General features: G+C 33.4%; 1 protein-coding gene and 1 pseudogene across 2 annotated transcripts; both read right to left on the minus strand.

The window, feature by feature from the left end:
- Nucleotides 1-1682: 1682 nt before the first annotated feature.
- LOC142622558 (GTP-binding nuclear protein Ran1A-like) lies at nucleotides 1683-5014 on the minus strand. Of its 2 annotated transcripts, none has more exons than XM_075796050.1 (8): nucleotides 4866-5014; nucleotides 4691-4769; nucleotides 4520-4576; nucleotides 4263-4380; nucleotides 3819-3908; nucleotides 2789-2968; nucleotides 2608-2685; nucleotides 1683-1984 (listed from the first exon to the last, which is right to left on the minus strand). In XM_075796050.1, the coding sequence occupies exons 2-8, from the start codon at nucleotides 4764-4766 to the stop codon at nucleotides 1915-1917; spliced, it is 669 nt and encodes a 222-aa protein (XP_075652165.1). In that variant the 5' UTR covers nucleotides 4767-4769; nucleotides 4866-5014; the 3' UTR covers nucleotides 1683-1914. The 2 variants fall into 2 exon arrangements, with proteins under 2 accessions (XP_075652165.1, XP_075652164.1); XM_075796049.1 differs by having other exon boundaries at nucleotides 4691-4788; nucleotides 4866-5005.
- Nucleotides 5015-6662: 1648 nt separating this feature from the next.
- On the minus strand, nucleotides 6663-11201 carry LOC142622871 (uncharacterized; annotated as a pseudogene).
- Between the last annotated feature and the right edge of the window lie 3103 nt (nucleotides 11202-14304).

The following is a 14304-nucleotide window of genomic DNA, read 5'->3' on the forward strand; positions in this document are numbered from 1 at the left end:
AATCAAAGCACTAAAAAATAACCCTGAAAACAAACCCCTAAAAAGTTGAAAATGAAATGATTGAGAGCTCTAAAGGAACCAAATTATAAGACAAATACTACCTTGATGGTAGGGCCTAATGGTGTAATTCTGATAGAAATTAAGAGCAAGAAAGCAAACATCGATAAAAATGAAATCAAACATAGAAATAGAATCAAACAAATTTTAGAAATGAGTTGAGGCCTCTATCATTATGGATTGTATCTCTTCCACAATCCACATCTGCCTCCATCCTCTTCAATGGAGGAAAGCTTTAGCTATTTAACCAGTCTCACGATATCCGCCAAATGAATTCCTTGTCAATTTCACCCTACATATTTATTTTATGTCTAGAATATCTTGGGCTTCTCATCTATGGAAAAAAAAAATGCTGAAAAGACTTGGAAGCCCATCCAGGTCTAGGCCTTCATTTTCTCACTTGTTCTTTGCTAATGACCTAATTTTCTTCGGCCAGGCAACGCTTGAGAACTCTTTTGCTATTGACGATGTGCTATCCATTTTTTATAACCACGTGGGCTAAAAATTGAGGATAAATCTCGTATCCTTTTCTAAAAAAACACATCTCTTGAGACCCAAAAGCTCCAGCTGTGGCTCCTTGGGTATGTTAGAAACAAAAAAAAATAGACAAGTACCTTGGATTTTCTTTGAAAGTCTCATCAAACCACGGCTCCAGAGATTTTGATTTTGTTATCCAAAAGGTTTAAGAAAAGTTGGCTGGTTGGCAAGCTAGCCTTCTCTCTCTTGCTGGTAGACGCACTATTATTCAATCAGCCTTGCTTCCTAGTAAGGTTTGCAAAGAAATTGATTGTGCAAACAGGAATTTTCTATGGGGCTCCACCTCAGAAAAAAAGAAAAGTATTGGGGTCGAGGGTTATTAATCCTTGACCAAAGCTGTCCTATTTGGTTATCAAAAAAAACTGTCCTATGTGTAACTGTCACTATATATATATATATCATTTCTAGTATAATTTGACAGATCTGACCTTCAAACTCTTGTTTTTTCAAAGCAACCGGTTTTTATTTACTATTATAACTGTAGCTTTTATAATAACAAAAAATTATAATAAAAAAAATTTAAAAAAACCCCATTATCAAAAAAATGTACCAATCTCACAACAAATCATTGCTAACAACATAACTTTTTAACATCATAAAGGAACAATAACTTCAAATGGACCTCGGCTGTTTGTGGTCCAACAAGCCGCTCTCAGTTCAAAAACTTGTTATGATTTCTCCAACCATCAAGAAGAACAGGGAGAGCGCACAGTTCAACGGTGATAAATGGTGTCATTTCAAGAACAAAATATACAATGAAGACTTTTAAAAGCGAAGCAATTCACTTTTATCTCGTATGGTTGTTGTAACTGTACCCAACATGACCTCATGTTTTCTAACTACAATGTACACAAAATCCAGAACGTGGAGATAAACCTCTACAAGATTACAGAAAATAACTTCGCAGCAGGCACTACTCAACCGTATCATAATAAGTGTCATGTTTTGATATATCTGCCACATCCTGATCCTTGTGCACTTTCAAGCACCCGCCCATCCACATGTGCACACTGATAAATTTCCTGGATGCATATTGCAAAATATTCTCTCTAGTTCCACTCCAAACATTTCAATTGAAGAAGCAAGAATTTGTGAAACTAAAATTTTTCATTCAACATAGCAAACTAAAAATGTAACCCTACATGTCCAAACGCAAACATGGCAGAATGTGCCAAAGCTTTTGACAAGAAACCTATCATAAGCAACCCCAAGGTATAGGACAAACCGATCCATCATTGCAAAGTTTACAATGTACACAACCAAAACCTGTAAGACTATTAGTGAAGCAACAGCCTAATAAAGTTCAGGAACAGGACCCCATTAGTCAAAAATTTCATCATCTTCATCAGGAAGAGGTTGTGCAGCTGCTTTCTCCAACTCAGATTCATGCCTGAACAATAATCCAACCATAATTTATGTTAGCAAGAGTTATTCAGCAAAGGAATAGCCGTGAACATGCTATTCATTACAAAAATTCGTAGTAGAATAATGATTATAATATATTGTTGGAAGAATTTTAATAAAAACTAGAGTTCAGTGGGAGTCACTAAGCAGTAAATGATCACCCACCAGGGCCATCACTTCAACTACTTTGGTTCCTTTATTGAACCATTTTAGCTTATTAATACTGGAGAAATTATTCCATACACCCGGTTTATTACACCCCTCACCTAAATGTGGATCTCATGTGTGGGACCGCATAAGGAGGTCCACCTTTTATGTGAGGAAATGTAAACTGGGCGCACTGAATAATTTAACACAAAAGTGGCCAACCCAGTCAGACCTTCGGCAAACTGACAATTGACTGTTGGTTTTTGTTATTGAATGGCTAGATGATTGACTGTTCCTGAGTTCCTACAAATCACATCAAAAGTCCACAAGGCTCAAGCCCAAGTAAATTGTCAGATTTACTTACTCCCAGCCAGTGTCTATTTATGGTGCTTTCCCTTATATTGAATTAACAAGCATGTTTAAAAGTTGAAAATAAAAAATCAGAGAGGGACTATCACTTACTGTGCTTGTGCAGCCATGTCAATTTGAACTTCAGGAGGAGCAAGGGCAGGTGATTCAACAAAGCGTAGATCAACATTTCTGCAGTTAACAGTGAACATATCAGTAAGCAGAGACGGTATGAAAAACAAAAACACAGCAAATAAAATTCAAATGAAATGAAATAAATACACTAGTACATTACCCTGCTAGCTTTCTGGCAAGGTACAAGAAAGGTTTCTCAAAGTTGTAATTGCTCTTTGCAGAAATTTCATAGTACTGAAGATTTTTCTTCCTGTGAAAGGTAACCTGCTTTGCTTTCACCTGCCTGTTTTTGACATCTACCTTGTTACCACATAAAACTATTGGAATGTTGTCACAGACCCTGATAAAAATGAAACAAATAAGTCACTTAGAAGACCAGTTGTACAAGGCAAAAAGGGAGAGAGCAGTCAAGAGTCTAGCCAAGCCGAGTATTAAAAGTTTAGGATTGTTCATTAATTTTATTTCAAACACGAGCCGAGCTTGAGCTTATCACCAAACTAAATTACTTGTTCAAGCTCGATTCGTTTTCTTGTCAAACAAGGTTTAACTTATACTTTTCCCATATATAATAAACACAATGGCTAAAATTGCTTACCCATTGACAAATCTTCAATGCCAATAATTAATAACTAAATTATAATTGAAATTATATTATTTGAGTTAATTATAAAAAGTGATTTTTTGTCAATGAACTTATAAATTTTAGATTCACCAAGTTTGTATTGTTGAAAATTATATATAATTTTTACTACAAAATCGAATATTTATATTATCAAAAAATTATAATTATAATTTGATATCTTATAAATTCATTTACAAATTTACACAATCCAATCTCAAGTCTACATAAGTGTATTTATATACATGTATGCATACATACATATATATTATATATACTTAAATCGAGTCTCATATTCACAATTATATTCACGAACATGTATGTATCTTATATTTGAGCTTAGATTGTTTAAACTAAAGCCTAAATTAGGGCCAAGTTTGGCTCATTTGTTACAAAAACGAACATGAACAATAATAATCCCGAGCCGAGCTCCAACTGTTCATAATAAGCTCAGTTCATTAGTCCTAGGAACAGTAGCCATTGTAGCAGCATTATGGTAAGAGTAGATGAAACATAAAATCAAAAAACAAAAAAGAAAAACAAAAGGGCATCATCAATTACATTAACTCACCTGCAGAGGTCCCGGTGCCACGTTGGAACATTTTTGTATGTCAATCGAGCTGTGACATCAAACATGATGATAGCACACTGTCCATGAATACTGCAAATCAAAAAAGTTCAGAAAAACCAAATGTCAGATATGAATGAATGAAAGATTAAAACCAATTTACCTATATAACAAAGTAGAACTAAACACAACAGAACAAAAAAGTTCGAAAAAAACAAAAACAAAAACAAATGCAGTGACTCCAGACACTAGAAATTGCTGAATCAAAATCCAAAACAACACAAGATGGGATTATTTAGTAAAGCAAAACTTCTTGTTCTTTTAGTATTCTCTTAACGTAGAAGGAAATTAAAAGGCATTATTAATATAAGCAAGAATTCCAAGTTTCTATACATGCAAAAACCAAAAACTCAATCTCAAATTTCACAAAAAGGTTTAAGATCATACTAGTAACCGTCGCGGAGTCCACCGAATTTCTCCTGACCAGCAGTGTCCCAGCAGTTGAACCTGATCTTCCCATAATTCGTGAAGAAGTCCAGCGGATGAACTTCCACGCCGATTGTTGCTGTGATCAAAACACAATTTCCCACATTCTATTATTATTATTATTAATTAATTACAGAGCAAAACCTAATCTAATCTAAGAGAATCAGAATCAGAAAAATAAAATAGATTGTTTAGTTGAGTTTTATTCATGTTCTTACGCTCATATCTCTTCTCAAACTCTCCAGTAAGGTGGCGTTTCACAAACGTGGTTTTGCCTGCACAATTCACAAACGCAATCAATCAATCAATCAAAAAAAAAAACAAACACCATTGATCCAACAACAACAACAACAACAAAATCAACAAGGACTCTCAGAATTTAAATGTACCAGTTCCGCCATCGCCGACGATGACGAGCTTGAAGCAAGGGGGATCCTGATGAGTGGTGGCCTGAGTCTGATTCATTGCCTAACAACAGTAATACACGCAATGGATTGCCATGTGAATACTTACATCAGAATTTAACAAAAAAACAACAACAACAACAACAACGAAAACTATTACCTGGAGATAGAAAGCAAAGGAGCTGAACAGAGGGAGATTGGATTTTTGTATTTGGAATTTGAGAGTTTTTATTATTATGTGCTCTGTTTGATGGCTCTTGAGATCTTTATATACGGGGTTCCTGACTTTTATTCCACGCTATTGGTACCAATCCCGCTTAAATTTTCCGCTTCAATTATAGCCCTACACACCTTTACACTTCGTTCGGTTAGTTACACTTCCACTACGCTACACGCAATTTCCTTCTCTTTTTTTTTTTCTTTTCTTTTTTTAATTTTATTTTTGCACGTTTCCAGAGAAACACTTTACACTTTTACAACAAATTTTCACAATATTTTTATAATTTTCACAATATTTTTATAATAAATTTTAAGTAATTTTTTTTTTCATAATAAATTTTAAGTGATAAGTTGTTATTAGTTGTTACAGAAAAAAAATTAATTTTTATGATAGATTCAACTTAAAACCAATAACTAACTTTTTTTGAACCGAAACCAATAACAATTGTTTAGTATCTATGATTTGTTGTGAACATTGCACTTATCGAGTTCAATAAGCTCGCTAGTCTTTAGCATTAGAGAAATGCCATGTCTATTAACATCATTCTCGTAACAAATTTTTAGTGACAAACTGTTATTAATTAATAATAAAATTATTAATAGTAAAACTAAATTAAAACTGTTACCAATTTACACAGAGATTTGTTGTAAAATTGACGTTAAAACGTGGTGGACGTAGCATTATTCGTGACCCTTATCCTCTCCCTCTTCTCTTCAAGTTAGCGTATTCCTCCTGCCCCACTTTTTTTGGTTTAATTTGGATTCGATTCGAACCCTGAAGTTTGAGATTCCGTTTTGACTATGTGTTTGCGTAGGAAATTAAAAATTATTTGGAATCAGAAATTGGGACACCAAAAATTCCTCTATTTTAGCTTTTATAAAATGTGAAAGAATCCTCTCTTATTTCCAACACTTTGATCCTCTTTTTAAGTTACAAAATTCAAGATTCAATTTTCCAGACTTTACCACACTTTTCTTTTTCGCTCCAAAGTGGGCCAGGTCTCTTCTTCATTTAATTGGGCCTGAAATTCAAATCTGGGCTTTGTTAATATCTACTAGCCTCTGAGCACGCACTCACGCGCATGCTAAGAGACTCTTCTATTTTTTGGGAAAGGGTTAATGTAAAGTATTTATTATAACTTGGAATTACTACTTTTTTTCAATCACAAAAAAAAACCTAGAGGTGTGATGAAAAATTATTTCACCGCACATAATACTCATTTTTATCATAAGATTGTTTGCAAATTATGTGCGGTGAAATAATTTTTCATCACACCCCTAGGTTTTTTTTTTGTGATTGAAAAAAAGTAGTAATTCCAAGTTATAATAAATACTTTACATTAACCCTTTCCCAAAAAATAGAAGAGCCTCTTAGCACGCGCGTGAGCGCGTGCTCAGAGGCTAGTATTCCGTAACTATTATCCATTTTTGCCAATTTTATTTATGCAGTAATCAACATGTTATTGATTGGAAGATGATGCAATAATTTAGTATTAACCTTTAGGGGAGAAAAAAAAGATCCTCTGAATAAATCTTATAAATAATGTATATTAAAAATGCATAATAAAATTGTAACAATAAAACTACTTATAAAATACATGTGATGACCTTTACAAAAGCAATTATGAAAAAGTTGATGGATCAATGTAGAAAACTGAAATATTTACATTAGGTAAAATTGTAAAATAATGCACTACATCTAAAATATGAATATAGTAACTTATTAATATTATGCCGGCTACAGTAGAGAAGTTGGTGGAGCAATGCTATTTGTTCCACATTCTAATTGCTTTCCAGCAGCATTTGCCATGAACCTATGATACAAAATGTGTTAGCTTGTGTTATTAATAAAGAGTTTAAAACGTACATAATAATAATAAGCACAATAAATATCAAGCATAAACTTGTTAAATGAAATATTTGAATTGACCTTGTGATGATATTGCATAGCTCCATGTATGTGAAATGATCTACTTCAGCTTGGGACTTGAAGAACTATCATTTAATTACCAAAAATTTAAAAAATATATATATAAAAACTATGTAATTAAGTTTTTTTTTTTTAAGTAGATGTGGTAATGATTTGTACCTGCTTTATTATCGCATCGTCCTTGACTCTCATTTTCTGTTTTTCTTTACTATTTTGGGTCTTGAAAATTGCATCGTCCTTGGTTTTTTTTCTTCGTATCTTTTTTTTCTCCTGGATGTTGGAAACCACATTGTCCTTGATTTTCATTCTCCGTTTGTCTCTGTTGGCATGAGTGTTAGAGATCACATCGTCCTTAATTTTTCCTTTGTCTTTTTTCTTATGGATGTTGCGCACCTCATTGCTCTTCTTGACATTGATTTGTTTTTTGTCTTTGTTCTTGGAACTTCAAAATGAAGAAAAAAATTGTTTGTATATTAAGACTATCAATTAGTTATTTTCCTATTTTAAAAAATACCGTAACAAACCTTTCCAATTTTTGTGACTCTAAAACTCGTTTCACTTCTTTCCAAAGCTCTTTCTTGTCCGCTCGAATAGTGAATCCCCAACCAGGTGAATAAATTTCCAATTTGCGAACCTAACCCATATGCAGCATGACATTTTTAATATTAATTTTGATAAAACAATTGAAAGGGATGCTGATTAAAGATTTCATTAAAAAGAAATATACCTTGTTATCAATGGCCTCCATGTTTAATAATGATTGTTCATCCTTCCAATTTTCCCAATGAGTAGTAGGAACAGCATGCACTCCATTACTTAGCATAGTGGACTCAATCCTCACATTTGAGTTGGGCATCCTTCCTGTTACCAATTAATTGTATACATAAAAAAGATCAAGAAATAAAATATTAAAACATAGACCGCATAACCATTAAAATTTGTAAATTATTAAAATAAATTTATATGTAAGACAATTCTTTCCAATTGTTAATTAATACCTATGAGGAAGGGAACAAAACATCCTTATACACAATGTTTCTTGTGTGAACACCTTCCTCCTCAGGTATTGTTCCTTTTTGCACCAATAGTTTTGTGTTGGATTGAGAGACTCCCCTTGACAACGCCACATATAATTGGTCATGACTAAAAACATGATCAGGAAGATAAATTCCAACAGTTGGAATTGTCTGACCTTGCGCTTTGTTTATTGTAAGTGCAAAGCTTAAACGTACAGGAAATTGTCGTCTGATCATTACAAATGGCAAGTGTACATTTTCTGTTGTCTTCAAAGGGATTCTTGGCAAGAAAACACGTGTACCCGCATATTGTCCAATCAAAATTTCAGCGTCAATTACGTTGTTAAAACATCCACGACATATCAATCTTGTACCATTACATAATCCGGCTTTTGGATCTATATTGCGCAGCAACATAATTGGAGCACCTTTTTTTAGCCTTAATATATGTGGTGGTAAACCCCCTGGAGATATAGAATTTAAAAATTCTTGTTGATATAGATGTTGCGTATCTCCTTCAACCTCATCAAAAGAATGTAACGTAAACTCATCTCCTGGGAACTGAGAAATTATCTTTGCATTAAGCTGTTCAACATCATCATTGATAGGTGTTAGCAAAGCCCTATCAACCATATACCTTGCATCATTGGCATGTTCTTGCAAATTTGGAAAAACTTGATCAATCAAGTTGTATATAGAATGCTGACCCTCCCATTGCATTGCCATTGAAGAGGGTAGTTTAATCAAATCATCCATTATAAATGGTTCATTCCCATCACCAATGCGTTGTATATACTGAGCAAACTCTTCATCGTTGATAGATCTCATATTCTGCTTCAAATGTAACACTTTGACATCTTTCCATAATGGAGACTTGACTATGCATGCATCAATCATTTATGTCTTTGTACCCTTTGGAACAACCGGAAGTACTTGACGAAAATCTCCACCCAAAATTAGCACCTTCCCACCAAAAGGTAAATTTACTTCCATAATATCTTTAAATGTTCTATCTAAAGATTCAAGTGCACGTCGATTTACCATTGGGGCTTCATCCCAAATAATTATGGTGGCACGTCTAATAAGTTCAGCTAAGTCTGATTGTTTACTTATTGAGCAAGTAGATGAAGCATCGGGAGTTAAAGGAATCTTAAACCTGGAATGCGCTGTTCTTCCACCAGGGAGTAATGTTGCTGCTATGCCAGATGTGGCTGTGGCAATTGCAATGTGACCTGATTTTCTCAAGGTTGCCAATATTGTGCGATACAAAAATGTTTTCCCAGTTCCCCCTGGCCCATCAACGAAGAATATCATGCTTTCCTTACGATTAATAACTGTCATGATTTTCTCATATGCAACTCTCTGGTCGTTATTCAACTTTTCAATTAAAGTGAGTTCTTCATCTACATTTGGAACAGTTAGCTCATCTTGAATGAGTCTAGGTACAGCTGAATTATTGTCACATTCTCCAGTCGATATCGGCAAATCATACTCTGTAATGTGCTTTCCATGTTGCAAGAGTAACGCCCCTAAATCCTTGAGAAGTTTATTTGTACGACGTGTCTCTGTTGTAATAGATGTTGATGGATAATCTTCTACCATATATGGGTAAAACTCATTCCACAATTCTCTTACTCCAGTTGGTAGACAAAATACCAATATTGTTGCAAACAATCTTCTTAAAGCTGACGGCATTCTAATGTCTCTTGCTTCAAGCAGACACTGTCGTATGCTGTTATCATTCTCTAGTAAACCCCTTTGTTCAGCTGCTTGCTTAAAAGTTGGATAGGTTATCCCATTAACAGTCAATAAATCATCAAATCCTGTTGGCCCTTTGACATGATTAAGAAGAACACGTAGATTGAACTTCTCTCCATCAAATGGTGAAACAGTATATATCCTGCCCACTACTTTTTTATGAGATCTTCTTCGTGTCCATATATTGTTTTTATAATCCCAACAATAATGCTCAGGAAACTCTCTATATACATAATTTCGTGCATCATGATCAATCATATTCATATAAAAAAATTCAGTAAGCATTGTCTTTTTACTTCGCTCCAAAACATTAGCAATAGGTTCATGTGATCTAAAGCGTACCTGTTGTCTATCTGGAAGATGAATTTGCAAACGAAAAACAACAGGGTACATTCGATACATAGGAAAAGAAAATATCTTCCAACATGCCTCTGGAGCACATACCCATCTTGCATCAATGTACTGTTGGACCTCATCATAATTTGGGCCTAGCCTAACTTCCATAGAGACACGATCTGGGCCTTTATACACATATTTATATAAGTACTTTACACTCTTGATACTGCAACATATTTCAACATTAATATGACAATTATATTTCAGCAATAACCAAGGATTATATGGAACAACCCAAGTGTTGTCTATCATAATCCTACAATGATCATTCAGTGGCACGGGATTATTAGTATCATATCGTTTGTAAACAGGATATGAGTCATTGCCTTGGTATGTTTCTGATGAGAAAGGCTTTGGGTATCCTTTTTTACATCGCCCATTTTTCATGCACGGTGATCTTGGATTTTGTACTCCGCAAGGGCCATGTATCATATGCTTCAGTACAGCTTTATGTAACTGAGGTTGTTCCTCTTTACATGGTATTTCTGCCTTAACAACTCGATCGTAATCATCTGGATTATGCAATTTATCATCTTCATCGAGAATTATAAGCATGTGTGCATGTGGTAAACCCCTTTTTTGGAACTCAAAGACCTGCATGTATACAATAACTCTTCCGAGAACCCCCTTGACCACGATATCATCTTTCAATTCTTCAAATTTCGATTTGAAAACTCTTGCAAGCAAGTCTGGACGATCTTGTGCTGTTTGTGCAGGTAAAAGCTCATTTTGGATTTCTTCCCATCCTGGATTGCACGTCATTGTGATGAATAAATCTGGCTTCCCAAACTTTTGAACCAATGACATTGCATCTTGAAATCGTTGGATCATGTCGCGCGGGCTTCCCACAAATGATGAAGGTAGAATGGTTCTATGTCCAACATTTCCTATATATAAGATGAAAAAGTTGGGGCACTAATAAATATTGATACTAATTCGCCATTAATAAAGTAATGTAACTTTCAAATGTAAAGTTTACATTACCAGTATCACTCTCTCCTTCATTGAAAGCATCTTGTAGGCCTTGGTACAAATCTGCCCTAATAGAATCTTGATTGTGCTCAAACCACCTAAGCTTGTGTGTTTCAATTTTTACATAATTATCAACAACATACTGTTGGGAAAGGCGTCCTCCAAGCCAAATCATTGATAAAGCATCGTCGCGAATCTTTGACATTAGTAAAAATAGATGTATGTTTAGTTATTTTATAATGTAAGCGGCATTTCGAAGTAATAGATTGAAAATAATAAAACTGTTACCTGAAATATGTATGCATAATAATCGCGACATGACACTTTATTTCTATTAGCGTCACGTGTGTTGATATCCCATCCATATGTTCCAAATGGAAAAAGTATTGGGTACTGCAATGGATCATAAAATCCTGCTGTATCTTGAACATTGATCAAATTACCACCAAAGGTTTGAACCAAAATTTATCTGCCACTTAAATGACCAGCTTCTTCTCCTCCTACAATAATAGCTGCCACTTGGGAAGCATTGGGAAGGCAATATTGAGGTTGGTTTAGAGGTTGTTCTTTAATGAGGAGTTTACATTGATGTAAATTTGGATTTTGAGATAATTGACGAAATTTCTCCACAAATGGATTGTGCATGTCTAAGATCCTTAGAATAAGTCGCACAATATCTTCATGAGCTTCTATAGATTGAGACATTCTACGTTGTATTTCAAGATCGGTGTCATAGATATACAATTGTAGATGCCGCACACTTAGAGGTGTATGTGGTAAAAGACTACCAATTCTATGATAGATGGCACCTTGGGCACGAAATGTATATATTCCTCGACTATTTGAGGCCACACTTTCATCCACATGCACACCCATTGAGGTAAATGCAAACATGTTGTTGTAAAACCGTATATATTGCCTGAAATGTCTGCCCCGTGGTGTTTGCTCACAAATGAGTTCCATAAATTCAGGACAAATTGGTATATTGGGGAAGGATATTTTTCCATCCTTGCAACACATTGAGGATGTCTCTCGATGGAACAAACGGGCATTACAAAAGTGACATGTCTTTGGTTGTGGTAGTTGGTACCTAATGGTCTCTATACCTTCTTTAAAATTCTTTGCACAATTGTATCTGTCTCGCATACAATTTATTACATGTGCAGTACCATCAAATGTGTTGTCAACACCTAATTTTTATTTTGAGGAAAAAATTAGTGATAAACAGTGTCATGATAGTTATGAAAGAAAATATTAAAATTGTACCAAATATTATGTTGTGAAAAAAGCAAAATATTAATAATGATTCGAATATGCAACTTGATAACAAATAATAAAATTGATAATGATAAACATGTAAATTGAAATAAAAATGGTGACATTGAGTGACGAACCTTGTTCTCTATAGCCATCCCCATGATTTTGATCATTTATATTTTCAACTTCTTCAGCTCTCTCTACAGCTACAATGTAATTATAGAAAATGCTCAATTGGTGTAATTATATATAGAAAATTATGTTCAAAGCTCTATAGAAGGATATGAAAATGAAAATAAAAATGGTGGCATTGAGTAATAAACTTTGTTCTCTGTAGGCATCCCCTTGGTTTTGCTCAACAATATTTTCAGCTCCTTCAATTCTTTCCGTAACTACAATGTAATAATATAAAATGCTCAATTGGTTTAATTATATATAAAAAATAATGGTGAAAGCTTTATAAATATATTATATAAAACTTACCATTATTAACATCAGAATTTATATGACTTGGTCCAGCCTCAAAGTCATTTGCCATTATAGTTGGATAGGTTGGAGGGAGACCTAAATTTAATATTACAAACATTAACTTAGTAATTTTGTATACATTGACATACAACTAACATGCCAAAAAATATGAATTTTGTATAATCTCACCACTAACTTCTTGCATAGCCCTATGCTGAACTGGCATATTGCGTGCCAAGTTACGGATATGTGTAAGACGACAACTTTGTCCAGCCTCGTGATTAGGCGGTATTAGTGATGGGTTTGTTGATGTTGAATTAGAATGTACAACATCTTCTTCACTAAAATTTGTTGGGCCTCCCACTAAAATGTGATCACCACCCAAAGTTTGTTGTCTTTGTCTTGCATAATTGGCACGACGTCTTGCCAATCGAATATTTCTGCTTTCATTGTCTTCTCTTTGTATTCTCAAGCGAGCATAATATCTCCATTGTTCTCGACGACGTTCTATGTCATCGGTATCCACCATCGCTGTATTTTGCGAACTCATTCCTACATAGAATTAAATAAAATTTATAGTGGTTGTTGCACATACATACACAATAATGAATAGATTTTTCCTTGTCACAAATAGAGTGTATTAAAACCTCAAAAAAGTGAACTAATTTTGAACAAATTAATCACTTGTAAGAATTGTAATAATATGTGTAATTGTAATAAATTTTTAGTAAAATAGGAGAAATAAGTTACACTTCTTAAAATTATTAAATTATTATTTGAGGTAGAAGTTTTGAGAATATATTTAAATTTAGGTAATGATTTGTAAGATCAATATGACTAAAATATTATTTACAAAATGTTTACTTTATTTCACAAAATCATTAATTATCCATAAAAAAAATACAGGGCTTGCATTTTTGGATTGGGATTTGGATGCTTCTACTAATTTTTACATTAGTGAGTATCTGATGAGTTTTAAACTGACAGACTATCATTATCCATACTTATGTTGTATTTTATGAGGTACGTAACATTTTCTATGGAATAGTAAAGTAATAAGCTTTTTGTTAAAGGAAATGTTCCTAAAAAGATCCTAAAATTTAGTAACTATTCATCCACTTTTTTTCTTTTTTCTTTTTTCTAGTATTGTTGATGTTGTTCTTTTTTTCAAACTTTATGTATGACAATTACCATTTTTTGTCTAATCCTAAAATGTCGTTTTTTTAATCCTAAAATTTAGTCATTTACTACATATCCATAACATAAGTAAATAAAAGTTTAAATTGAAAATTTTATGGCAAGAGATACATGTTAATTGTATAAAACCACAATTGTATTTTGAGATTTTTTTAAATAAAGTATTAAATGGTGCTTTAACCTTAACAAAAGGCTAATACAATTGGGAATTAATGATTGAAGTATCTTGAAAAAAAATTGTATAAAAACTTCATGATTGTTTGTTGAGAAGAAAAAAAAATAAATGTAATTTAAGGTCATAGCAGTAGGAACAACATCTAAATTGATGTTTAAAAAAAAAATTTCAATAAAATATTTTTAAAGATATTTCCTAAAAAATTCTTTAA

This window comes from Castanea sativa, chromosome 1 (assembly GCF_040712315.1).
Source record: "Castanea sativa cultivar Marrone di Chiusa Pesio chromosome 1, ASM4071231v1".
Taxonomy (NCBI): domain Eukaryota; kingdom Viridiplantae; phylum Streptophyta; class Magnoliopsida; order Fagales; family Fagaceae; genus Castanea; species Castanea sativa.